This window comes from Mesocricetus auratus, unplaced genomic scaffold (assembly GCF_017639785.1).
Source record: "Mesocricetus auratus isolate SY011 unplaced genomic scaffold, BCM_Maur_2.0 Super-Scaffold_100676, whole genome shotgun sequence".
Taxonomy (NCBI): Eukaryota; Metazoa; Chordata; class Mammalia; order Rodentia; family Cricetidae; genus Mesocricetus; species Mesocricetus auratus.
The window spans coordinates 144,160,947-144,188,822 of NW_024429266.1; the positions used below are offsets into that span (position 1 = coordinate 144,160,947).

The following is a 27,876-nucleotide window of genomic DNA, read 5'->3' on the forward strand; positions in this document are numbered from 1 at the left end:
ACAATTTAAAAAAATAAATAAATCACAGATCTGACTAAAACTGAGACGTGAGTGGCTAAGGCCCACCCAGAGATGATCCAAGACCAGGTGTCTGTGAAAGGATGGCCCATGGGGCTTCTACTGCATGGGGCTCACAGTGACCGCATCTGTCACCATTATCACGTGGTTAAGCTACGATGGCGTAATAAAGCAACAGTTACAAAAACAACATCTACTGCTATAGGCAATGCTTTATTGTTTATACATTTCCTCATGTGGTCCTTGCAGCAACCTTGAGGTAGGTATATCCCCACTTTACAGATGAATAAACCAACATCCCTATGGGCCAAAGATCCCACGTAAACCCACTGGTAACTCCAAACCCAAGGGGACTCTTGAATAGTTCACAGGCTGCTGTCAAGGAAAGTAGAGCAGAAAAGGTCAACTGGAAAGGGCTGCATCACCACTGGAGTCTGAGGCCCCTCACCAGGGATGGGCCAGGCACATTCACAGGCCAAGACCAGGACCGAGCGGAGCACACGGGGATCACAAAGCAAGAAACGAGGCGTCAGTGTCTTCAAGCGCGTGCAGAGCCAATGACTGGATAGATGTTATATCTCCAGCAGCAGCATGTCCAGGGTCTGGCAGCAGGGCAGGGAGGGCCTGCCAGAGAGCAGCACCTCCCCCACATGTGGTGACCATGGGCAGTGGTCCTTTAACCTCTTTAAGGCCTTAAGCTCTGATGAAAGCCATCCCAACCCCCCCAAACATACACACGTGGACAGACATTTTGCATACAATTCTGGGAGTCCGTGGGCCCCAGCTGGGGGACTCCTGCTTTAGGGCAAGGGTGAAAGTCACTGTGGCAAGTCTATCTTTAACCTGCTTATATTCCTGGTACACATTTCTGGACTCCTTTTGTCATCCCCTAATATTTAGAATGTTGTGAAGTCAATTTTGAAGGGAAGCCAAGGAAAGAGGGAAAGCACAGCAGTGGCATGGCAGTGGTGGCAGCCAGAGGGTAAAGACAAGGAGAAGGATGGGGACCACATGTCCTGCTGTCCTTCCCACCAACAAGGTCACTTTGGGAACTTTGCTCAAAGTCAGAGACACTCTGTGGGGTGATGGGGCGTGGTTTCCCTCACTGGCTACAGAGGATAAAGTTGTATGGGCAATGTCCCTCATTCCAACCTTCCTCTCCTACACCCCAAAAGCACCCAGGCACCAGCCCTGTCATTCATGCACATATGGACAGGTCTTCTAGGCACACCAGTGAATAGACATACACTCTCCCAGGAACAAAGGGAAACTGAGAAGGGAGAGATCTCAAGGCAGTCAGGGGATCATGCACTCCCCAGTCAGCAAACGGGAAAATCACACAGCCACCACAAAGACGCAGTGCACACCAGCCCCAACTACCTCTGTGGTGTGGTGCTTCCTTCTGTCCAGGACCCACCATAAAGAAGTCGGAACTATGTCCTTGCTCTTTCCCGCTACAAATGAGCCCAAGATCGGGGGCCATGGCAGAAGGGTCACGGGTTGATCTCTCACAGGAATCAGGCAAAGGTCTGGTCCTCAGCTTATCCAGGTCCAGAGGATAGAACCAGACCTCCAAGTGATCACACACAAACTCCAAGAGAACTGAGCAGCCATGATCACCTCCCACAGCCAGTAAACCTGGTCTTGGTAGGTGCTAGCTCCTGGGATTCCTCATGGGCTGGCAGTCATTTTCCTGGCTCTAGATGGATGTCTCATCACAAGTGGCTAAAGGAGCCCCAGTGAGCCGGATGTGGGCTGGGCTTGAGCAAGAATCTAGCAGGAAGGGTGGGGGGAAACCACCAAAACCACTGCCCCTCTTGGCCAGGGCCAGGGGCAGCCGTTCATCTTCAGGAGAAGGGGAGGGAGGGTCTTGGCTATAGCTTGTGGTCCCAGAAGGTGGAGCCCCCAGGTCTAAGCCCACCTTGTCTCTAGCCAGAAGTTCCCTCTGTCGCCGACGCTGCTGACGGCGACCAATCAGGAGGAGAGTAAGGGATGCTGCAAGTACCCCCAGGAAAAAGCCAACCAGTCCAGCCCCCACCACCGTGTGGGCCCGGCTTGAGGGTCCCCCCTGGCTGCCCCGCACCAAGCTGTAAGCAGCCACCACACGGGCTGCTCCACCCTCCTGACACTCACAAGCATAAGCACCCATGGCCCCTGGGGTCACCACCACCTCTAGTCCATCCCTTCGGGCGTTGAGTGCAGTTACTCCACCGGGCTGGTGCCATACACAGGATGCCCACGCGGAGCTGGGGGAACATGGCAGGACCACATGGCCCTTGGTAGCCACTGGAACTTCAAACACTACCGGGTGTTCTGTAGAGAGAAGGCACAGGCACAGAAGACATGAGGTTACCAGGATGAGGGAGCTTATGGAGAGACGTCAGATATGGGATGGAGTTGTAGAGACATTGCCAAAAAGGATTCCCAAAGAGGGAAAGGCCCTGCGACCCTGGATGCCATGTCTTCGCGGGTCCAGGTTTTTTGATTAAGTCAAAAGTGGACAACTCCCTTGCCCTTTCTGTATATTCCACCCACATTCCACCGAGCCATACAGACCTCCAGGCTCTTTCGGACACAAAGAGGAGACATCCGCTGACTCTATGTCTTGGACCATCCTACAAAGAAGAGAATGTCTGGTAAACCTAGAGTTCACGTGTGCCTGCATCCCCCTCAAAACCCCACGGTACCACGGTACTCAGTTATGACAGTACTCATTCGCTGCACAGCCCACCGTCTTACAAACCACCCTGGAGTTAGTCAGCATTCTCCCCACCACCAAATCTCTCCTTAATACCCCTTACGCTCCTCAAGGCATTTGCCCTGCCAGATTCTATACATGTTCCTAGAAGACAATCTGTTGGAAAGATGCTTGGTGGATACGCCCTAAAAGGAAGAGAAAAGTCCATAACTACAAGATTTCTCTTACTTAAAGCAGGGAGGTGACTCAACAGGTGGGAACGCTGGTTAAGCAGTAAGGACTTCAGCTTAAACCTCCCGCCCCATGAAAAAGGCCGTGTGTGTGAGGCTAGCCTGGTACACCACAGGGCTTCAAAACAGGAAATCTCAGCGTTGCTTTGAAAAAGTATTCTGCAAACAGCTAGCCAAAAGATGCTCCATTGAGGGAATCCATATCAAAGATTAACAGCTGAGAATTTCGTTTGGGGAAGGATGCCTGCCTAGCAGGCGTAGACCCCAGGTTAGAATCAGGCATGAATCATGATGTCTATAATCTCAGTGTGTGGGGGGATGAGGCGGGAAAGATCACATGAATTTGAGGTCAGCCCAGGTTATATACAGTGAGTTCTAGCTTGGTTGTCTAGAATGTACTGTAGCCAGCCCCACTACAGATTAAGACCTCATCTCAATTTTTTAAAAACAAATTGAGAGATACTTATGAAACATAAGCCTACTAGGATTGATGGTATTATTTGAATCTTGATTTATACAGGTTGTTTATGCAAGTATATGCAAATGAGAAAACGGAAACATTGACAGGATATTTGATGACACTAAGAAATTAAGAATTGGGTATGGCTGGGCAGTGGTGGCACACACCTTTAATCCCAGCACTCGGGAGGCAGAGGCAGGTGGATCTCTGTGAGTTCATGGCCAACCTGGTCTACAGAGCGAGTCCTAGGACAAGCTCCAAAGCTACACTGAGAAACCCTGTCTTGAACTCCCCGCCCCCCCCAAAAAATTGGGTATGGTTATAATAGGTAATATTACTCTATGCAACATGGCTATTTATTTTGCATGTGTGTATGTATGTGTTTGTGTGTGCACAGATTGTGTGCGTACACGGGGAGGTCAGAGGACAATCTCAGGTGTCATTCCTCTGGCAGCCTCCACCTTTTTTCCCTCTAGACCCACTACGTGTGTGTGCAGTGCCTTCAGAGGCCAGAAGAGGGCACCGGAGCCCAGAACTGGGAGCCATCATGTAGAAGCTGAGAATTGAACCTGAGCTCTTAACTGCTGAGCCATCTCTCCAGCATGCCCCTACCCTTCAAAGCACCCTTGTATGTTAGAGATAACTCAAAGGTTTATGGATAAAGTGATATGAGATCTAAGATTTGTTTCAAAATAACTGGGGGTGAAGTTGTTAAAAATATAGGACTGGCCAGGCATCAGGGATGGAAGGGGTGGATATATGGAAATTTATCTTGTTAGCCTCTCTACTTTTGAATGTGTTTAAAATTTCCGAGAATAAAATGTTTCTAGGTGAGTCTTTATGGGCTAGAGAGACGGGGTGAGTGAGATGTCGGGGGTTGCTTCTGTATGGCATATTTTTTAGGTCACCGCTGAGAGGCAAACAGGTGGTGAAGCCCTAAGTGAGCAAGAGAAGGTCATCGAGGAGGCTGAAGCGCAGCCCAGTAGAAGCGACTGGGTGGGGACTCCCAGTGGATGAAACACCTGCCGCGCAAACCTGGCGGAATGAGTTTGGTCCCCAGAACACACATAAAAGTTGGCCATAGCAGGGAGGTCTCCGTCATCCCAGGGATCCCACCGCACCCCTGCTGACTGAAGAGGGGAAACAGAAGGAGCTGGGGCTTGCAGGCAGTGCACCCCTGCTGACGGGGGGGGGGGGAAAGCTTGCAGGAAGCTAGCTCAAACACACAATAGTGAACCACAAGACAGATGTGTCGGAGTGGAAAGTGAAGACTAGCGCCAGAGGCTGTCCTCTGACCTCCACACACATGCAGGAGCAATAGCATGTACTTGCTGGTCCTTGTACACACACATACACATACACACACACACACACACACACACACACACACACACACACCAGTACATCATATGGACACATTATGGCAGTGGGAGAAGCCAGAAGAGCAATGATTCGCTCTGGGTCTGGAGTCCATCAATGGCAGCACAGTGTGTATAATGTCCCGTGTGAGCACCTGCAGGACAGCAGTCAGTTTACCGAGATGAGCACGTGAGGGAAAGAGGAAAGCCCAATGCATGTAGACTGGGCCTGTCTGGGCTGCTTATGAAGCACTGTGGGCAAGTATGAGGTACAGGTTTACATGGGTATTGCTTCAACTATGTAAAGATGGGCCACATTTGTTTATGCTGCGGAATATTACTTCAACCGTGTAAATGCCCACTGCATTTGTCTATGCTGCACTTGTTTAATGACGTAAGGACGCGTTACGTTTGTTTGTGTGTTTTTTGTTTAACTATGTAAAGATGTGTCACATTTGTTTCACCTTGCCTGACTAAGATACCTGATTGCTCTAATAAAAGGCTGACTGCCAATGGCCAGTCAGGAGAGGGATAGGTGGGGCTTCCAGGCAGTGAGGATACGTAGAGGGAGAAATCCAGGCTCAAGAGAGGAGAGAATGAGAGAGAGAGAGAGAGAGAGAGAGAGAGAGAGAGAGAGAGAGAGAGAGAGAGAGAGAGAGAGGGACGTCTGGGGCCAGAAGCCAGGTACCCTCCAGACAGACAGACATGGGAAGCAGGGAGAAGAGGTAGGAGGGAAGGAGGGAGGGAGGGAGGGAGGGAGAGAGGGAGAGAGGGAGAGAGGGAGAGAGGGAGAGAGGGAGAAAGATAGAGATAGAGGGAGGGAGGGAGGGAGAGAGAGAGAGAGAGAGAGAGAGAGAGAGAGAGAGAGAGAGAGAGAGAGAGAGAGACCCCTGAGGCTAACCTAGATGAAGAGAAACAGGATAATTTAAGTTATAAAAGCTAGTGGGTCAAGCATTTATAACTAATAAGAAGTCCCCGTTTCATGATTTAGGAGCTGGTTGGTGGCCCCAAAAAGAAAGCCTGCTGTGCTGCAGCTCTGCTAGAGACATGTTTGTGACAATGGCAGGAATGGAATCACCTAAGCAGAGTGTAAAAGAGGAGCACTGATGCTCAGTGACTGGGTGAGGAGACAGCAATCAGCAGGGTGAGAGGAGAGAAAGTCCAGCAAGGAGAGGGAGCGCGCCTGTGAGAGCATCTGATAAGAGGAAACTGAGAAACGTCTCCTAGAGATGGTGCCGGTTCCACTGCCCGTCACCAGCTGACGCGGCTCAGTCCCACTGTCAGGGCAGGTCGAGCACTAATTAGGCAGTACCAGACAGACAGACGGAAGAGCTAATACGGGCTGACAGATGGACAGGCAAGTGCTGCAGACTCTAAACAAGAAGGTACACGCAGACAGCAGACAGGGCAGACAGGGCAGCATTAGCCGCTGGGCCAGGCATATGGGAGGGGCGGAGCCACAGAGGGCGTGGGACCAAAGCAGAGCAGCCCCACTCACCCACGGTGCTCTCCTGCATGGGCCACACAAGCATCAAGCCGGAAGCTCCAGGCACACACTGGGTCCTGGGCCAGGATACACTCCGAGCAGCTCTGAAGACGGCCACAGTTGCTGGTGTTCACTTGCGTCACCTCGGAATGGGAGCCCACCAGGAGCCAACCCTACAGAAATGGAGCCGGGAGAGAACACGTGCCACAACTTCCAGACCAGGTCATGAACTGGCCGCGGACTCCGTGCTCCCCACCTGGCCCCTCAAATACGCAACTCACATGGTACAGTTTCATGCTCTCAACCGGCTGTGGCTCTGGGAACAAGGCCAGATCTTCCAGGACGCTGAGCTGAGCTCCAATGCGCACAGCCCGGTGGATGTGCCCATCCTCTAGAAGGCAGGCAAAGGGCAAGAAAACGGTAGAGTTTGCACTGTGCCTGGGACTCAGACTCCAGTATGTCACAGGGGACCGCTCTCTAATGACAGTATGCACTATGCAGATGACCTGCTTGATGTTTAAATATACCTGTCCCCAGGTAGAGCACATCGTATTCTTTCCCTGAGAGGCTGGTCACCCTGTGGGCCACAACTCTGAGATACGCTGTATCTGTAGTGACCAGCAGGGGGCGGCCGTCAGTTGGAAACACGGGCCTGTCCATGAGCGGGTGATCTCTGATGAAGGTGAGGACTCGGTCAGGCAGGGAGAGTGAGGACCCAAACTGCTGGAGCTTCATGTTGTTGGTGATACACTACAGGAGACAGGTCTGGGTGACAGTGTTTCTCAGGGAACAGGAAGCGTCGGGGTGTTTAGCACAACGCTTGCCCTTTGTGACAAGGGGTGAAACTCGGGCCTGAGATGAAGACCTGCCCCACCGCCTCACCTCTCCAGGTCTGGGCTGGGGCACCTCGTTGTCCATGACAGGTAGTCCCCTGTTGCAGTCATGTTTTAGCTCTCTAAAGGGACCACTCAGCACTGCCCGGATATCCTGGGGTCGGAAGGCGCACACAGCAGAGATGGTAGCTCCTTCCCTGGAGGAGTCACAGATTGGAGCCAGGGATCTGGAGAGGGCTAGGTGACAGCAACTCATCCCTTATCAAATGAGATGATCCCCGAGAAACGCATAGGAGCCATGCAGCTGAGGGAAAGAGAGTCCGCCTGCATTGACCACACCGACTCCATGGGCCTCCCGCCCTGTCCCTCTCCCCCACACCAGGACCCCCTCACCACTGAGAGGAAAAGATGCCATAAAAGACCGGAGTCCCCGTTCTAGGCTGAGGTCGAAGCTCGGTCATATCCTGCAGGACCCCGGAGGCCTGGCCATGCTCAGGCCCTGGACACAGCAGGTCAGCCTTCAGAAAGGTTGTCCATCTCTGCTGAAGGGTCTTCCGGCCCCCAAGGTCCCCCTGGGGTGACAAGAACATGGGAAACACTCTTCAGAAGGACCAATATTAGGCAAAGCGGGTGTAGACGAGCCCTCTGGTCCCCCCCCCCCCCACCTCACAGCACAATGGGCAGGTGAGGACACAGACAGACGACATGCAGTGTGAGAAACTGGGGGTCAGACACAGAGGTGGACAGGGGCACGGAAACACGGACAGTGACAAAGTCAGCTGAGTACTTACAAAGACCCGTGACCCCATTTACTCTTGAAAACACTTACCGGTTGGCATTAGTTATTTATGTAAATTCTACATGTGTGCTTCAAAGGTGCCAAAGAATAAACTAGATCACAGAGGCAGGAAGTGGTGGGGCAGGACTTGAACCTGGGTCCATCATTAGCTCCTTCAACTTCTAATGTAAGTGTGTCACAAGGGTAAGTGTGGGGGTAGAGACAGAGACACCTCCCTGGCATTTCTCAAGCTCCCATGAAAGCGAACAAAGCAGACAGAGGAGGCAGGCAAAGCAGGCCCAGAGGGGAGAAGACAGAAGGACAAACACTGGCGATGACAGACAGACAGCCAGGACAGAGGATCTCACCGCACACACTCGGGCCACCCGTGGGACCTTGATGCGCTCATATGAGTTCAACACTCGGGAGGTCTCCGTGAAGAAGAAGAAGATTTCGTCGTCTCCATCTTCATCCCCCCACTCAGCCGGGGTTAGGATCATAGCCGCAACAAAGGCTGGGGCTGAAGAAACCAAAGACCTCAGATCTTCACAGACATAGCCTGGGGCTACCCAGCCTCCACCCCGTCCCTCTCCCCACCATTAAGCCAAGATGACAAGGTCTCTGTTCGAATCCAGTCCTCAGCACGACCCACAGCTCGGGAGATAATCGGTTCCGTCCCCAGGAAGTTTTTCACGGTGGCAGTGTAGAGGACGCCCCCTGCTGGGTGACAGGGAGGAGATGGGCTGTCAGAGACACACCCCAGGAAGCAGAAGCAGTCACAGGCAGAGCGTGGGACAAAGCAGAGGAGCAACAATGAGCACCCACCACAGGTCACCACCGGGGACACCCCACTTACAAAAAAGGGAAAGGAAGCGCTGCAGTAGGAAGTCCGCACTGAAGACTTCTAGAAAGACTACCGTAGGGCAGAAGCACAAAAGACTCTCCAGTGGGCATTGGGCGTCAACGCAGTAACTGGTGATAAGCTGACTGTCCTGAGACTCCCCAAGAGGTAGCATTTGCTTTACAGCAAACCCCAACCTTACTCAAGTTATCCACTATGGAGCAGTCAGGGAACCTGTGTTCTTTCTGAACACTGCTGGGTACGCTACTCTGGTACAATTCACCAAGAGCCTACTGGAATTGCTTGGAGACCTGTTGACAGAGCATGCATGCCCCAACTCCCTGCATTCGAAACAAGCAGGAGTTACTCTGACACAAGCGGTTCAGGCCTCACGTTGGGAAATACCAGTCCAGTTTGACGAGAGCACGCTTTATTGACAATGAGGACAGCTGAGGAGTGGGGCTCTTCCCCCTGTACAGAAACGGTTGCAAGCACTCTGGGAACAGTCACGGTAAGAGAACAGAGAAACCACAAACACTTTGATTCAGAGAGACGGCCAGCTCTGTCACCAAGAGTAACACGGGCAAAAGCTCAGACACAGGAATAAGAAAGTGGATGGGGGCAAAAGAAAGTCGTGGGCATCTGGAAGATTTCAAGCACCACAGGCATTTGGAAAAAGCAAGGTGGCAGGAGTCCACCAGCTACTGTGTAAAGGCACTGTACTGAGCCATCACTGTCCCCACAGGCTCCCACTAGAGTGAGGAGGACAGGCGTTTGTTCAGAGGCCAGGAGTCTTGAACCAATAGATGGAGGCAGGCACAGGGGATGATCCAGCCATACCTACTGGGGGTTGCAGCATCTTTTGAGGGGTAGCAGGGAAGCACCAGGGATTGAAACCAAGACCCCCGCAGAAGTCAGGCAAGCGTTCTACCAACTGAGCTATATCCCCAGGCCATGGCAGCTCTGAAGAATGAAGTTTGCCAGTGAGAGTGCTTCAAGGAGAAAGGTAGGAAAGACGTGAGGAGAGGAACCATATTCAGGCCTAAGAACCACGGTGGCTGACGCCCAGAGGGGCAAAGGCAGAGCACGCAGAGGCAAGGCCAGAGGCATGGAGATGTGCCCAACTGTGAAATGTGCTCGGCCATGCTGGGAAATGTAGTCTTTATCCCACAAGGTAAAGAATAGAACTGCAGAGCTTTTTTAATGGGGAGATTAATATAATCAACTTGTGGTTTCTAATAAAGTAATGAAGGCTGGAGGTTTAGCTCAATGGTATAGTATTGGCCTAATAAACCCAAAGTCCTGGATTAGGAGCCCACAGTGGTGATGACGATGATGACGATGATGATGATGATGACGACAACAGGTAGGCATGGTGGGAAGCAGAATCTGTAATCCCAGCAGTAGGAAGGCTGAGGCAAGAGATGACAAATTGAAGCCCAGCCTGAATTACAAAACAAGGTGCTGTCAAAAGGAGAGGAGAAGGGCTGGGCATGGTGCACGCCTTTCAACACAGCACTCTGGAAGCAAAGGCAAACAGATCTCTGTGAGTTCAAAGCCAGCCGGGTCTACAAAGCAAGTTCTAGGACAGCCAGGGCTACACAGAGAGACCCTGTCTCAAAAATAAAACAACAACAGAGATGGTTCAGCTGTTAAGAACACTATCTGCAGCCGGGCGTTGGTGGCACACGCCTTTAATCCCAGCACTCGGGAGGCAGAAGCAGGCGGATCTCTGTGAGTTCGAGGCCAGCCTGGTCTACAAAGTGAGTTCCAGGACAGTCTCCAAAGCCACAGAGAAACCCTGTCTCGAAAAACCAAAAAAAAAAAAAAAAAAAAAAAAAAAAAGAACACTATCTGCTCTTACAGAGACCTGAGTTTTGGTTCCCAGCAACCACATGGAGGCTCACAACTGTCCTTGGACTCCAGATCCAGAGAATCCAGTCCCCTCTTCTGACCTCCTTGGGTACTGCAGGCATGTGGTACCCATTCATACATGCACACATAAAATGAAAATGGAAAGAAAGAGGAAGAAGTCACTCCTACATTAAATTCACTGTGTGATGTTTTTACTTGTGAATTCATTAAGACAACATGATTTTTATATTTAAAAAGGGGAAGAGGAGGAGGAAGGGGAAACAGCAGCAAAGGACCATTCACACAGTTCAAGAAGAGTGGAGACCCAGGTAAGGCAGAGAGAGTGAAGAGGATGGGCTAAGAAGGTATTTCTAAGGTAGAGTGGGTTAGTAAGAGTTGAGCATGAATTGAGATTTCAGAAAGGGTTTCAGCATCAGAAGACTTCGGCTTGAACTCGACCACTTACTAGATAGTAGGATCCTGGGCAAGCTGACTTTCCTAAATCCCAGATTCTTCAAATGCAGAATAGAGAGAGAGCCACCTTCCACTCAGATAAATGCAGATGCTAGATAACAATTGCAGAGCCCTTGCAAGAGACTGGCAGATGGCAGGCATTGGGTACAGTCAGTTACAGCTCCCTGTGAAACTTCAGAGACACACGCTTGACTTCCTGCTAGAAGAGGAGGGGCAGCTGTCAAATGACACCCCAATCCCTTCCAGAGAAGTTTAGAAAAGAAAACCCAAATATTAGTCATAAGTCCCAGCAACAAATGGAAACCCACATAAGCCAACTCTCTGTACTTGCAAGGTAGTAGAGGAAGAGAGAAGTGATACAGAAAAGCCGATTGAAAAATGGCCCCTAGCCAGGCGGTGGTGACACCGCCTTTAATACCAGCACTTGGAGGCAGAGGCAGGTGGATCTCTGAGTTCAAGGCCAACCTAGTTTACAGGGCAAGTTCCAAGCTATATAGAGAAACCAACCCTGTCTTGGAAAGGAAAAGAAAAAGAAAAAGGGTCCCAAAGAACACCATACACAGACAGCTCTAAAACCAAAACTCTGGCAGAAGTTGTGCCACAGCTGTCTGTCCTGAGAATGGAAGATGAGAGAAGGAGACAGTTAACGCACATTTAGAGAGCATCTCTTCAGGGGTCAAGGCGATAAATCATTAACGGAAAGGGGCCACAGATAAGCATGTAAAGCCACTGGAGGCAAATGGTCCCAAAATGCTCTAAGGGATCAATACCCTGGAGAGTTAGCTACACTGGAGCCTGCAAGTGCAGAGAACTGTCACCCAGGGTGGAATAGAAACAGTCACTGACAGAAGAAGGGACAGACACCTTGGAATGGAATTAGCAGGTATCCAGGTGCTCCGGGAGAATCAAGGGGCTCACCCCGGTCTCAGCTAAACACAGGAGGACATCAATCACACAGGCATGAAGACCACGTCCACAGGAGGACATACACATTCTAGATTCTCCAAGACTGTCTCAATTCCAATACGACAGAACTGCAACCTTAATATAGTAAAGTATTCATAAATGTGCAACTGTTTGGCCAATCAGTAAACATTCAAATACACATCTGGCCCAGTGATGTATGCCAGGAAATCCCAACACTTAGAAAGCTGAAGTAGGAGTATTAGGTACTCAGGTCAGCCTGGGCTACCTAGTGAGACCCTATCTCAAGAGGTTGAGGGCAGGGCGCAGTGTTGCACGCTTTTAATCCCAGCACTCAGGAGGCAGAAGCAGGTGGATTTCAAAGCCAGCCTGATCTATATAATGAGTTCCAGGACAGCCAGAGCTACATAGTGAGATCCAGTCTCAAAAGATAAAAAATAAAAAAATAAAAACAAAACAAAGGAGCCTGAGGTCTGGGGGTGAAACTCAGCAGTAAGATGCTTGCAAAGGCCCTATGATCTAACCTCAGCACCAAAACAAACGATAATGAAAACTAAAAACATGTAAAGGCATGACCATGGCATAATGACCATAGTGTTAGGTAGAGTTTAGTGAATACACTGGTAATTTTCATGAATAAGGGATAATTCAGTCCTATTTTTATAAAACACATTTAAATATATATATATGAGTTTGGGGAGCACTCAGTGGGTAAGAGCACTTCTGTGTAAGCGTGAGGACCAGAGTTCAGATCCCCAGCACCCACATGAAAAGTCAAGCATGACGGTATGCAACCCTGTCGTCCCAATACTGTGTGGGGCAGAAGCAGTAGGGCCTTGCTGACTACCTCAGCTCCAGGGCTAGTGACAGAGAGGGACACCTGATATCCTCTGATAGCCTACACACTAACATACATAGGCACTCAAACACGGGTGGGCATACACCACACATGTGTGTATGTGTGTGTGTGTGTGCATGCGTATATATGTATGTATGTGATCTTCAGAAAAACTGTTGAAGATGGTATAACCACAGTGTTAATAATGTTTGCTTGTGACTAATGTTATTAGAAGAATTCCTTTGGGTTGGGTTTTTTGAAACAGTATCTTCCTGGGATGGCCTCAAACTCCTGATTCACCTGATACAACCTCCCAAGTGCTGGAATTTCCAGCTTAAATCACCTTTCTAGTCTGATTATTTTTTCTCTGGGGAGAAAGGGTAGAGAGAGTTGAGACAGCATCTCATGTCATCCAAGCTAGCCTCAAACTTTCCCTTGATTATCCAGCCTCCACCTTCCAAGTGCTTGAAATTAAAGTGTGTATCTCCACACTTGGCTACTTTAAAAATTTTTTTCTTTATACTTACATAGTTAACATCTTTTACTTTTATAACTCAAAAATTAACATTTTTATTTCAAAAACAGAAAAAAGGAATTAAAAAGAGATTGAGAGCCAGAAAAGATGAGGACTCAGAGCTTAATAAAATACATAATTGTATGTGAAACAGATCCCTACTTGTCTGGATGGCCTGTGGACACAGGCCCCAGAAGGGTTAGCCACCCTAAAATTAACAGGCTAAGTTGTGCATCCAGCAGCAATTATCCATGACACTATCAGAGTTTCAAATTTCCATTTGGGAGGCTGGAGAGATGGCTCAGTGGTAAAGAGCACCTGGGCTTGATTCCCAGCACCCAGCACCCACATGTTGGCTCACAACCATCTTTGACTTCTGTTTTGGGGTACCTGACACCCTCTTCTGGCCTTGTGAGCAGCAGGCATGCACAGTGCACACAGACATACATGCTGAACAAACAGTAATCTCATTTTGAAGTCTAGGATAGCCTTGAACTCTATATTCCTGCCTCACTGTGCATGCGTGCGTGCGTGCGTGAGTGTGTGTGTGTGTGTGTGTGTGTGTGTGTGTGTGTGTGTGTGTTTGAGACAGAGTTTCTCTATGTAACAGTACTGGCTGTCCTGGAACTTGCTTTATAGACCAGGTAGGCCTTGAATTCACAGAGATCTGCCTGCCTTTGCTTCCTGAGTGCTGGGATTAAAGGTGTGTGCCACCATCGTCCGGCCCCATCTCACTTTTAAGGGAAAGTAACAATAGGGATTATCTTGTTTTTAAAAAGATTATGAACATGTTCTACTTTTCCTTCTTAAGGTCAGGCTCCTTCCTGCCTTCCTTTCTGTTTTCCTTCCTTCCCTCCTTTCTTTTTTTCTGTTCCTTTTTTGACAAGGTCTCATGATGTCCAATCTAGCCTAGAACTCACTATGTGGCTGAGACTGACTTTGAACTCCTGATCTCCCACCTCCTCTTTCCCAGTGCCAGGATTACAGGCCTATGCTACCATACCCTGCTGGTCAGACTATCTTTCAAGACAGACAGCTTCAATTCTATCAGATGTTTTCTACTTCCTTATCTAACACTTGGCTACCTTTCTTCATCAGTCTATTCATGAGACAGAGACACAGTGCTTACCCCTTATTGCTCTCTATTGGCCACATAGGATCCTATGCCTGTCATGTTTTAGTGTATGCGTGGCTGTCCAGAGGCAGAGATAAATGTAAGAGGTCAGATTTGACCTAAGAGGTTGGTGGCAGCTGCGCACCTGAACATTTGCAGGATTCTCCTTGGCAGAAGCATTACCTCCAGATGGATGGTTCTGGAATCCATAGAGTTCCAAAAAAAAGAAGGAGGAGGAGGAGCAGGAAGAGGAGGAGGAGGAGGAAGAGGAGAAGAAGAAGAAGAAGAAGAAGAAGAAGAAGAAGAAGAAGAAGAAGAAGAAGTTGTTGTTGTTCACTGTCATAAGAATAAAAATGTGGTAGGAAAGACCAAAGAAAGGCAATGGGCAGCTGGCTCCAGCTTGGATATCTGGGTGAGTGATGGTACTCTGAGCCCAGAGAGAAGGCTGGTGCAGGAGCAGGTTTGGAGGTCACAGATGAAGAAGATGAACTAACGTTGGGGCATGATGGTTTTGAGATTATTGTGGGACATCCAAGCACAGCTGTCTAAAAGGCAGTTGGATATGTGTTCTCCAGCCAGGTCTAGGAGACAGAAACAGAACAAGGAGCCATCAGAATGTAGTGGTGAAAGAAGCCACAGAGCAGTTAAGATTACGACTGTGTGCATGAGAAGAGGCTTTTGGGTGGAAGCCAACCTTCAAAGAGCAAGCAGAAGACAAGGAAACTGCAAAGGACTCGCCAACAATTTCAGGCTAATGTGAATCAATTGCCGAAATAGTCACATTTTTCCTGGTATAAATATCACAAATAACAATACTGAGATGATTTTGCTAATTTTATCTGACTACAATACAGATAAATGTCATATTTCAAAATTGAACTTACAGCTAGGTATAGTGGCTCATGTCTGCTATTCCAGCTGAGGCAAGACAACTAGTAGGTCAGAGCCAGACTGAGCAACAGACAAACCTGTCTAAAACAAAACAAAACAACAACAACAACAGACCCTATATTTATTAGGTTTACTCCAAAAGAAATGCAAGTACCGGTAACCACAAGACAAGCTGTTTGACCTCTCCGGAAGAAATGCCAATCAAAATACAATCAGGCCAGGGGTAGTGTACATCTTTAATCTCAGCACTCAGGAGGCAAAGGCAGGCAGATCTCTACAATTTCAAGGCTAGTCTAATCTACTTAAATCTACTTAGCCAGGTCCATGCCATCCAAAGATACATGGTAAGACCATGTCTCAAAAAAAAAAAAAAAAAAAAAGGAAAGAAAGAAAGGAAAGGAAAGGAAAGGAAAAAACACAAATCAAGATGGACTTTGGAGAAGAATTTTTAATAAAATAATAACTTTCAACCAATAAAATAAACTTAAAAATGAAATTTGTCCCCTTAAGCCATGTCCTAATATGAATTTTCTTCCTGATGAAACAGAGAAGTTAACCAGAGACTCTCACATGCTTAGAGAGTATTGCTTAGAAGGAAGCATGCTTCCAGGGCCTACAGCTAAGTCATTTGTGCTGATACCCAAGTCTGCAGGCTCCAGCAGTGCCGACAACAGCTACAACTCAGAAATCCTTCCTAATGACCCCAGCGACCAATTCAGAGGCTTTCCAAAGATACTGGTAAAAAGCCAAGAAAAATGTTTTATTCAAACATGAACGAGTGCAAACAAGGTCTCATGGTTCCAACAGTAAATAGTGATGATCATGATGACTGGATGCTATAGTTACTCAGCTCTCTGCTTACTTTTAAACAGAGAGTCATCAACTGTATGACTGAAGAGTGATTTAATCTGCTTATCTTTTAAAACTTTTCCTAAAAATAAAGTCAGACATAAGGGAAAAAAATTCACTTTTGTAGTCCAAGTCTAGGAAAGATGGACGTTGAGCTCCATTCACACCATTCACTAAAATAATTTCCAAATATTCAAAGAATTAAATCTAAGGGAACCTTTTAAAAGGGAAAATGGCTATCTGTTCTTTAGAAGAAGGACTGAGCTTTAAAAACTAGAAAATTTGAAGCCAGGTGTGGAAGAACAAACCTTTAATCACAGCCTAGGTGGGCAGAGACAGGCATCGCTCTGTGAATTTGAGGCCAGCCTGGTCTACATGGTAAGTTCCAGGATAGTCAGGGCTGCATAGAAAGATGCTGTTTCAAAAAAAATAAACTAAAATAAAAATCAAGGATGGAAAGATGACTCAGTGGTTAAGAGCACTTTCTTTCTTCAAGAGGACCCAGGTTCAATTCTAAGCAGGCACATAGTTGCCCACAAACATCCACAGCTCCATTTCCAGGGATCTGATCCCCTCTTCTGACCTCTGAAGGCACGAGGCATAAACATGGTGCATTGACATACGTGTAGGCAAAACATTAATACACATAAAATAAAATTAAAAAATCATACACATACATGCACACACACACTAGAGGAAAAGGTGTGGCTTGGAACACTAATATCATATCTCAACTGAGAATTTACCCAAGAAGGAGCAAAAATAAGTACTACAACATGATAAAAACAGTTCAACTTCACTAACATTCAAAGGAACACAAATTAAAACAACGTGCCACTTTCAGCCTCAGATTAGCACAGATATTCTTAAATGACAACAATATACTAGGGCAAAATTAATGTGAGAAAACAGATTACCCTCATACATTGCTGGCTTAGAGTGTGAATTTGTACACCCCATCTAAAATTCAATTAGCATCTGATAATGAGCCATAAAATATCACACCCTTTGATGTGGTAACCAATTTCTAGGAACCCTGAATGACCAAATCTTGTTCATTGTAACATTATGGAGAGAAACATAAAATAACAACAATTTGGAACTATTTAATAAGAAGATGAATAGCATAATGTCATCAAAAACTGTCTTCATAGCTGGGCATAGCGGAGTATGCCTTTCATTTTAGCACTTGAGACAGAGGCAGGTGAATCTCTATGAGTTCAAGGCTAGCCTGGTCTACATAGTGAGTTCCAGGACAGCCAGAGCTACATAGTAAGACCCTGTTTTTTAAAAATGTCTTCACAAGTATTTTCAGAGGCTGGGGATACAGCTGAGTCGGTAGAAGGCTTGCCTAGCACACACAAAGTCTGGGTTCTCTCACCAGTGTTGATAAGGCAGGTGTATATCTATCATTCCAGCATTCTAGGCCAGGAGCATAAGGTAGGAGTTTAGACTCACCTTTGGCAACATAGAGAGTTTGAGGCTAGTTTGGACTACATGTGGCTTTGTCTCAAAAGGACAACAAAAAGTCATATAGAAAGTTCTATAAAGTCAAGTTACGTGACAAAGTTCAAAATTGTATTCATGCTAGAAATTAAGTGATTTAAATGTTACGATGCACACCTAATATTCCTATTCTGTTCCTGCCTGTTCTGCACTGTCTTGAGGAAATAGCTGGCTTTTCTCTGAATTTGGAGAGCCTACGTGCGGTAACCTCCCCTTTATAAAATATGGGTTATGCAGTACAAAGGCAATCTGTTCTCTATGTCAATGAATTCATCATCTCCAAAAGAAGTTTAGGCGGGGTCCACACTTGAGTAATTGCAGGTGGCTTCCTCAAAGGAGGTAATGAAAGGAAGTGAAAAACAGTCATTCCCTTGAAGAACAAACAAAGAACCAACGAAACGTGTGTTAAGTGTATACGGGTGTGTGAACACATTTTAAAGACTAGAAAAGAATATCCTAAAATACTGGAAGTGGTTTTCTAAGTAGAGATATTCTAGAAGTGCATTAAGTGATAACCTCAAGACGCATGGGGCCACTTACACTAAATTAAATTCAACTTAATTTAAAATTCCCTCATTCCATTGCAGTAGTCACATTTCAAGGGCTTAATAGCCAAGGTAGCAAGAGCCTACCGAATCAGACAAAGATCTAGATCATTTTAGTTATCACATAAAGATAAGTTGGACAGTGCTATTCTAAATCATGCTTTTTAAAGTGCTCTGTCCAAATGTATTACAATATGCATTGCAACAATTCCTCTTACAAACGGGTTGGGGGAAGGATGCTATCAGAGAAGGAAACGGGATCCACGGAAAAAACAATCACATTACAGGTGCAGAGACCACATTCTCTAGAGAGGAGCCTGGGGAAATAATATCCTGTGGGGACATGTAGTAGTCAGGGACACAGGAACTCAGGGACCATCAGGAAAGGGAGATGTGAGTGCAGCAGACATTCCAAGGGAAGAAAAGACACAGAAACTCGAGCAGCAAGGGTGGGGAAGAAGGTTGTTAGAACAAGAATCACCGGTTCTTGTCTCTCCCCACTCACCAGCCATTACAGCTGCTGACCGTTGAGCTGGCTCAAAAGGACATTTCCCCCGGCCACTCTCAAGCCTTTCAACCTGCTGGAAACTGGACACATCCTACAGACCAGAAGGGGAGGGGCGGGTGGTTTAGGGTTTATGGGGAGGTTCATGGTGAGAAGTAAACATAAGATCAAACGGAGGAAAAGACCATTTCCATTCATCTCCCACTGCCCCCGCTCCCATCCCCATATTCAGGCATCTCACTCCTGGTTCCTCCGCCCATCCATTTCCCTTCTCTGCTTTACTCCTCTTTGCCCTCAAACCCGTACCCCATACGTCCTCATGAAAGTATACCTAGCCCAGCCCTAGAAATGCCATGAGGCCAGACATAGGTCTGTCCTCTGAAATTCTGGAGTTTGTAGCTACATAACTATGTGAAAGTGCTACAAACAAAAAGAGATGGGAGGAAGCAGACAGTCTTTTGAGGGCTGGGGTTCTGAGGAAGGTAAAGAAAAGCCCAGCTGAAGCTCTGGAGCTTAAAGAAAACAAAGTATCATTTTCCCTCAGCTTGGGAGGAAACACACGGTCTTTTGAAGGCTGGGGCTCTGAAGAAAGGTAAAGAAAAGCCCAGCTGAAGCTCACGAGCTTGAAGAAAACAAAGTATCATTTTCCCTCAGCTCCCACCCAAGGATGGAAGAGAGAGAGGCTCGGGGTCCCATATCCACGCAGAGAAGGAAACTGTGAAGCCGGTGAAGAATGACCCAAAGTTCAGATCATGATCTGAGGGCTTGATAGGCAAGTATCTTCTTCTCTCAGAGACCTCCACAAGGGCGGAGGTGACAGACAGAAGGCTCCCACCAGGGCCAGTCACAAGTGACCTTAGTCTAGCATACAGCACTAGGAGAGTTTCAAGATAACACCTCAAAGTAGAAGCAAATGATGGTTTCACACTAGGACTCAGAGGAACATTACTGTAGTTGGTTTCAAATCAAAGTTATAGCATGGACACGCCAGGAGTGCTGGCTCTAGCTAGCAAACTCAAGTAGACATTGCTTTGGCTGCAGCTTAATTGTTCTGATGCTAGTCAGAGGTGTGAAATAAGGACAAATTCTCTGAACTTAATGCTGGACCATCCCCTTTGTTCCTCTTTGCTGCAAGGTTTGATTTTGCTGATGCAATTCTTAAAGAAAGCCTGTAAAATTGAGATGTAATCTGGTGGCCTCTCCAAAAGGAGACATTGGGTCAAAAGAGCCTTTTGGAATGGAAGACCCCACAGAAGCACCCTCCAGTGTGTGGTAATGAGGACACCCTTGTCTGAAGAGAAAGATGGTTTGTGATTACCTAGGTGCTCTGGCCCTCTAGAAGTGCAGTTAGCACCTACTGTGGCTGCACTTCTTCTCTCTCGTCTGAGCTACTCCTTCCCTATGCTGAGTAGATCCACCCCTGACTTACCTCCACACTTACATCACATCACTCTTTCAGAATCACGTACGCACTCACGAACACACGCACGCACGCACATGCACACTGTCCATCATTGCCTAGAGTACAAATTCTAACTCAACCTACTTATTTCCTACTACTTCTTAAAATGATCTTTGTTCCAAACAAATCACCTATTATTCCTGAAAAACAAACTGTTTTCCCACCTCTGTACCTAAAACTGCTCCCTTTCTTTTCACCAAAGACCAAAAAAGGCCATTTCCTGGTCCCAATCCACTTCAATCTCAATGTATCATTTAGCATATTCATTTCCTTAAAATATTTCTTTCCTTGGCTCTTGAAACTCTATCTTCCTGGAGTCCCTTTTCCCATTTGATATTTGTTTCTCTAGCACCTTCTTTTTCTAGCCCCACCATAAATATTCTTAGGATCTCTCCATAGTCTTTCTAACATATCATTCAAATGTCCCAATCATTCCTCTATTTCCAGCCTTTCTGTTTAAACCACTGGTCAAACCCTCTAAGACTGATGCCCTCCAATGAGCCCCATGCCCTCCAAATCTAAGTCCATATTTCCATTGACTAGTGGGTTTTCTCACAAAGGTTGTCTGTCCGCTTCTTAAAACTCAACATATCAAGACTAGCACCCTCCAGTTTTTCCTAGTGCCATCTTCATATCCTCTAACCTTCTCACCTTTGAGAATGTGAGCCACCCATTAACAGACAGGTTCTGATTATTCTTTGTTCAAAATGACCTTGAACTGATTTGAAAATGGAAGATCGTCTCGCTGATTTTCTCTATTTGTATGTGGAGATACTTCATTACATCATAACCATGTCAGTAGACAGTCTCTCACTAACAACAGTGGTGAAGGCCTGTCCCTAAAGCTGAAATCTGGGGATGGACAGGAAGGCTCTCCCTGAGCAGTGAAATTAGAATTGGCCCTTTGGCCTTGACAAAAAAAAAAATAGAAGGCATATAAAAGACCCAAGATGCATGAATCATGTTAGATGCCATAAGAGATTGAAGCCAGATGAAGCCCCCTGGGTGGCAGGCTGGCCACACAGACAGGGTTGTAGGACATATCTAGACTAACCCAGCTCAAATATTGGCTCTGCCTCTGCTAATTGCATAATCTTAGCCATGGTATCTGAATTGTCTGCTTCCTTGCTTATAAAATAGAAGTAAATCATACCTGAATATCATGATATGATGATAAATTTAAACTTAATTGTGAACATAAGGTACCTAAGCCCACAATGGAGTGAATGGCCATTGTCTTTCTGGTGATCGTTATTGAAGCCTAGTACTTTTCTCTATTAATGGCTGGAGTTCTCTCAACAAGTCACATTAAAATATTGTCTTCCAATGTGTGACGGACGCTGGAACTGAAAGACAGGACTCCACTGCTAACACTGGCAGAGCCGGGGCTTCATAAGAACCCTCATTTCTCCACGATCATCAATGAGTGTGTTGTGTCTCGATCAAAGCTTTCAGGAAACGGTTGTCCACAGTCTCGATATCATTAGTCAGGGGCATGGGAAGTTCAGCACTATAGGTAAAGCAAGGACATAGTCAAACAGAACAGGGTAGGTAAAAGCAGCAGAGGGTGTTAAAAGGTCTACTGAGCAGAGGTGGGGCGAAGCCTGGAGGGCTAAAAGACCTAACATCTCCCTCCAAAGAATGGCCCCGCAGCTCATCCTGTTAGGTAGATGACTTGAGAGAAAACACTGAGCTGGTGAGGTGAACTGGTGGGACACAGAACCCTGGCTTCACCTGTCATTGCTGACATCTCTCAAGAATGGATGGGGCCCATGTCACACTGATCACCCCAGGCATGGCCTAAACATTTTCCATCTAGGTGCTTTGGCTAGGACCCATTAGGGTCCTGAGAGATCCCAGGAAGAAAGGAGAGCCCAAGAAGATGAGTTGGGATGATCACACTATGCATAATCCCTGACTCTGACATCCATTCCTCTGGGATCCCTCTGCCTGAGCAGACCAAGAAAAATAGCTCTGCTACCTTGTGGGCCTGGTGGGAACTGAAAAGAACTAAAGCCTCAATACTGATTGCTGGAATACAGGGGTTTTCAAATACCATCCAGAACCAATAGGCCTTCCCAGGCCAAGAGAATCACCCAGACTCTTATAAAGAGCATATGAAAAGAACTGACCAAGGCCAACTAACCCTGAGGAAGGCCCTGGGTGCCGACCGGGTTCATCCCAAGCCAGAGACAGGAGGCTGCCCTTGAACAGAGGTATGTGGAGATGTATACTGCCTAGCCCAAGCAGATCACTGTATTAGCGCAGACATCATCTGCAGTCCAGGGTCAAAGTCAAGAAAGAAATATGCCACACAGCCTGTGTGCACAGGGTCTTTGACTCACCCCAGGACTCAGTCACAAATCTGCTGCCAGAAGATCAGTGATGACTACTGTGCAATTAACAGAGAAAGGTCAGAGTTCCAAATATATAGTTGTGACTAGACTAGACACCATCAACAATAAATTCATGCCAAGCCTGCCTGGGTTTAAGGGTGGGAAAGTCTACAGGCCTTCACCAATGAACAGAAGAAGATGTGGTTGACAGAGCGGCTCACCCCAAAGGCAATATTGAGAACATAGAGCCAGCTGGTACCACATTACATGGCGGTGACATCAGAAGTCATGAGAGTCACATCCTGTAGAGAATGGGGTTGGCAGAGGATGCCAGAAGATGATGAGGCATGCTATGGGAGAAGAGAGATTGGGTTGTTCACTCAGTGGGCAAAGAAGCGTGAGTATCTGCCTTCTGAAGTATCTTGTGAGGTTGTCCGATCCCCAGGCCAACCAGTCTCAGCAACCCTAATTCCATTCACCATCTCACTACTTCTTGTTACACTTAGCATACTTTACCCTCTACAATCTCCCTTTCCCATTCCCCTGTGAGGGCATCCTCTATCCCCCTCCCCCATATTTATTTCATATTATGGTTGTCTTAACCATGCCCAACATGGTCACTCACACACACACAAAAAAACCCTTCCCACCCTCCCAACCCACCCACCACCCCCAAGTAACTCACACTGCTGCAGGCTCCCTCTCCCTCTCCTTCTGCCCCTGTCACTCACAATAACCCCGCACTTCGGATCAAAAGCGAAGGTGCCACAAGTGAGGAGGTGAGAGGCATTGGCAATGGCGAGAATCTGGATAAAATTGTGACATTCGTCCTGGGGGGGTCAGAGATGGTTAGAGAGAATCAGAAGCAGTGGGTACAAGGAAGGATAGGATCAGGTACAGACAGTTAGAGGCAGCTGTGGTATGGGGGAGTATGGGTGATGTGTGGTGGTAAAGTCCTTACCTGGACCCTTCAGGATAGGAGCACTACTGGGGCTGACCCAAAGTCAGGGCTAGGTCAAGGTTCCCACAGACTCTAAGGACAGGCTGTGGGCTCACACCTACCTCTTTCTTTCCTTTCTTCCTACAGTTCTGTCTGTGAGCCTCGGGCACCATCCAGTCAATCTGAGAAAGAAAAAGAACTCTTTTCTCCAGGTTCCCTTCCCCGGCCCCCCTGCACACTGAGTTTGGGGGGAAGATATGGTTCTACAAATCTCAACAATCTGGAAACTTCCAAGATTTTTCCCACTCACTGCATGTCTTTTCAAAGTGGAAATCCTCCACCCATTAATGAGTTACAAAATCAACTATGAAATCAAAACCACATTTTTATTTTTGAGACAAGGTCTCAGACAGTCCAGGTCCGCCTCAAACTCTTTGTAGAGCTGAGGATGACCTTGAACTTCTGATCCTCCTGTGTCCACCTTCCCAGTTCCAGGATCACAGGCATACACCACCACACAAGACTTTATGAGGTGTTGGAGATCAAATCCAGGGCTTTGCCCACACTAAGCAAGCACGTCACCTACTGAGCATACCCCCAAACCACATTCTAAAGGAAATAGAATATATCAGAATTTGTCACATGTATGGCTCGCAATGCTGGTCCAAAGAAATTTTCTGTCAGGACACATTTACATTTACATACTTGTGCACTGTATCGGGTATACTAGAGTTCTTACTAATACGTGGTGAAAACGGTTTGCAAACTCTCCCTGGAAAGTCACCATTCTAGTGACCTCTGCCTCCTGCCACCTGTGCCATTGTACCCTCCCCCACCATCATGAGTCCCTCAAAGCCTCCCCCATTACCATGTCTCCCCATCACAGCCAAGACAGGTATCTCCTCCCTTACTGGCAGACTGACAAAGGCTTTACACCCTGTGTTGGTGTCCTCTGCCTCATCCTCTATTCAACACAGTGATGGCATTAACCATACCCACCATAGTCACTCACCGAAAACCCTCCCCTCCCGCCCATCACCCACCGCCCCCGAGTCACTCACGATGCTGCAGGCTCCCTCTCTCTCTCCTTCTGCTCCACTACATCTTTAGTTATTATGAAACTCTCCCACCAACAGCCCACAGAACGATGGCTTTAAATGTACGCTATGGGCTCTGGGTCAGCCCCATTGTGATCTCTCACCCTTCGAGGTCTTTCCCCTGAGAAGGGCAGGGTTAAAGCGAAGATGCTGTCCCGAGCACCAACGTAAAGTGTGTGAGAAGCAGGATCCACAAGGAGAGCAGAATAATTGTATGTGTGAGGGGCAGCAAACCGGGTGAGATAGGAGTCAGCCTCTAGAAGGAAGAGAAGAGAGGGGAGAATGACATCAGCCATCCCTTCAGAAACATAAGGTCCCCAAAGGAGGCCGATTTTTGTTATCTCCTGAGGACTCTTTATTTGACAGCCAACAAGGATTTTAAAAAAGAAGAAGAAAAGAAATGAGAACCTGGACAAGCCAACCATCTCCCTGTCCCCAGTTAAAGATAACTGAGAAGACCAGAATAGTTAGCACACAATCCAGTCAGGCACGCTTTTTCTAGAAAAAGAACACTTTAGCCGGGCGGTGGTGGTGCACACTTTTAATCCCAGCAGGCGGATCTCTGTGAGTTCAAGGTTGGGCTGGTCTGACAGCCTCCAAAACAATACAGAGAAACCCTGTCTCATAAAAAAAAAAAACACTTTAAAAATAATGGCACAAATATTAAATGTCTCTTCTACTCACAGCAATGTGATACAAAACATTAAATAAGCTATAGAAAGTACTAGTACTTCCTGATATCCTTCAGTTTTTTAAAGACACACTCTCATTATGTAGCCCAAGCTTCCTGCCAGCTGGGATCAACGGTGTGTTGCACCACAGCAAGCACTCTTTTGCCGACACATTTGGGGTGCACCTCCTCTTACACCCTACACCCTTGGCTTCCCCTTATCCCATCCCACCCAAACTGAGAGTGGGGTGAATGTGCATTTCCGAACTAGACCAGCCTGTATTTAAACGTGGTTCTTCCACTTGCCAACTGCGTGCACTGAGATGAGCCCTCTTAGGGCCTCACCTTCCTCCTCTTTAAACACCACCATCCAGGAGTGTTGGGAGAATAAAGGTGGCTAACAAGTGGGCATGCCATCCATCAATAAATGGTCACTTCCTTCCTTCCTTCCTTATCATGCATTCTGCTTAGACCCAAACCAAACTCATTATCAGCATCCAAAACTCTTAGCTATTCAAAGTTCAGTAACAACTTTGTGTGAATTCACCTTTGCTCAGTGTCTGGTTCTGGGGACCCAACTTCTGCACCAGTACTTCTCAATCCCACTGCCTCATCAGCTTGGATGCCCTCAAGAGGGCAGACCAGCTACTGATCCATGCACTCCAAGATGTGCCCGTGTGAGGCCCACCCATCCCATCCTTCCATAGCCACACTCACCTCTGCTTTCTACTCTTGACACTCAGGATAAGCCCTGAACTGTCAAAGCCCCTTTTGTGTTACCTGCTCTGCTTTGCCTGCCATCTAGGCCTCTCTGGACTCCTGGGTACCAATGAAGACTGGCACCCACAAAAATTCCCTTTGTGGGGCATGGGTTCGCCACAAACTGAAACTCCAGAGGCTCTGATCCCAACTTCTCCCTCTGGACTCACAGCGTCCTTAGATGTCATGTGTCCTAAGCATAAGCTGTAAGTTACTTCCACCCAGTTGTGAGTTTTGGCTTCATTGAGAAGAAAACAAGCCCCATACCATACATCCACCTCAGCAGAGAGAGTGTGAATGCCATTTGGAACTTTATAGCATCCCTGAATTCTCCCATGCCTTCATAAAGGACCTCCGCTCTGTCCTGTTTTTTTAATATATAATGTTTAGGTTTCTTTTGATAATTAAATAGTTATTTAATAATAACTATTGTTATTATATGTATATTTGTCTGTATGTATGGTCACACAAGTAACCACAGAGTCCTGTTCTCTTGGAGTCGGATGGCAGGTGGTTTGTAAGCCACCCGATATGGGTGCTGGGGAAAGAACTCATGTCTCCTGCAAAATCCGTCAAATGCCTTGCTATCTCTCCGCCCCCTTCTCTGTTTTTTATGAAGAATTTTGAATCGACTCATCTAAGTGTTTTGTAGCATTCAGAGTAGGGAATGCGTAGAGGGAGCACAAAACATCCAGGAAATGAAAGTTAAAGAGAGTTGATAACAGAAGAAGGGGAAGGATAAAGCCAGAGATGCCAGTCATATAGGAAGTGGGTGGAAAGATCTGAATCTGGATGGTAGTGGGAGGGCATTTGAAAGGACAATGGGGAAATGAAGCTGAAGACTGAAATGCTCGATTGGGGATCAAGGTGGGTACCTCGACTAGAGGAAGAAAGGAAAGAAGGGAGGAAGGAAGGGAGGGAGGAAGGAGAGAGAGAGGGGGAGGGAGGAAGGAAAGGAGGAAGAAAGGAAGGAGAGAGAGGGAAGAAGGGAGGGAGGGAGGAAGGAAGAAGGAGAGGGAGGGAGGAAAGGAGGGAGGGAGAGAGAAAGGAAGGAAGGAAGAAAGAAAGAAAGAAAGAAAGAAAGAAAGAAAGAAAGAAAGAAAGAAAGAAAGAAAGAAAGAAAGAAAGAAAAAGGGAATTCCATGGGCTTGGAAATGAAGTGATGGGTGTGAGTGTATGTGTTGGAAGCAGAGGAATAAAGGACTGAAATGGACAACCTTGGGCAAACCCCAGGCGCTCCCAGGGGCTGCACCTTGTTGAAAGGAGGGGGGGCGGCTTCCGGAAGCACTGTGGCTGTGTCTTGGGAGCTGAGGTAGGAGGCCAGGTTGGGGATAGGGTGGGGTGGGGTGGAATGGGATGAGATGTCCCAGTCTTGGTCTCAGAGGGGTGTGTACCGCGCAGAAGGGGCCTTGATGCTGCCGCTGGGGTTAGCAGGGCAGAGGGGTGTGGGCACCTGCTGGCAAGGGCTGAGTTCCGTGCAAAGGGCTGAGGACAGGGGTCCCAGCATCTTACCGGAGATGGGCAGCGAGATTCTGGGCACCGAGCGGGGTACGCGGCCGCACACCGGGGCGCTCAGCATCGCCAGCAGCAGCAGTAGCGACGGTGGCGGAGGGAAGGGCGAGACCGGAGGCGGCCGGGGGCCCGGGCGGGGCCGCGCGGCCCTGGCCAGCATCTCTGGCTCCGCCTGATGTCGGGTGGGGCACGTCCGGCAGCCTCCGATCAGTACCGCTACAGCTCGGACCTCGGCCCCTTTCGGGTCCCCTCGGCTGAGCTCGGCCTGCAGCGGCGAGATGAAACACAATCTGACTCCACCCCCTCACGAAGGAGCCAATGGAGAACCTGTTTCTTCCTATAACCAATCAAGATTGAGTGGAGGAGGGATGAGGAAGAGAGGCC

The 27,876-nt window shown here is 47.6% G+C and overlaps 1 protein-coding gene across 3 annotated transcripts; it reads right to left on the bottom strand.

Moving 5' to 3' along the window:
* Positions 1–212: 212 nt before the first annotated feature.
* On the bottom strand, positions 213–27,783 carry Sema4f (ssemaphorin 4F). Of its 3 annotated transcripts, none has more exons than XM_021231967.2 (14): positions 27,493–27,783; positions 24,656–24,807; positions 23,577–23,636; positions 23,246–23,344; positions 18,717–18,810; positions 8,459–8,581; positions 8,230–8,381; positions 7,480–7,655; positions 7,133–7,280; positions 6,778–7,000; positions 6,532–6,641; positions 6,263–6,423; positions 2,575–2,633; positions 213–2,331 (listed from the first exon to the last, which is right to left on the bottom strand). In XM_021231967.2, the coding sequence occupies exons 1-14, from the start codon at positions 27,650–27,652 to the stop codon at positions 1,718–1,720; spliced, it is 2,331 nt and encodes a 776-aa protein (XP_021087626.1). In that variant the 5' UTR covers positions 27,653–27,783; the 3' UTR covers positions 213–1,717. The 3 variants fall into 3 exon arrangements, with proteins under 3 accessions (XP_021087626.1, XP_005078348.1, XP_012974715.1); XM_005078291.4 differs by having other exon boundaries at positions 7,477–7,655; positions 8,459–8,578; positions 27,493–27,782; XM_013119261.3 differs by having other exon boundaries at positions 7,477–7,655; positions 27,493–27,782.
* Positions 27,784–27,876: the final 93 nt, after the last annotated feature.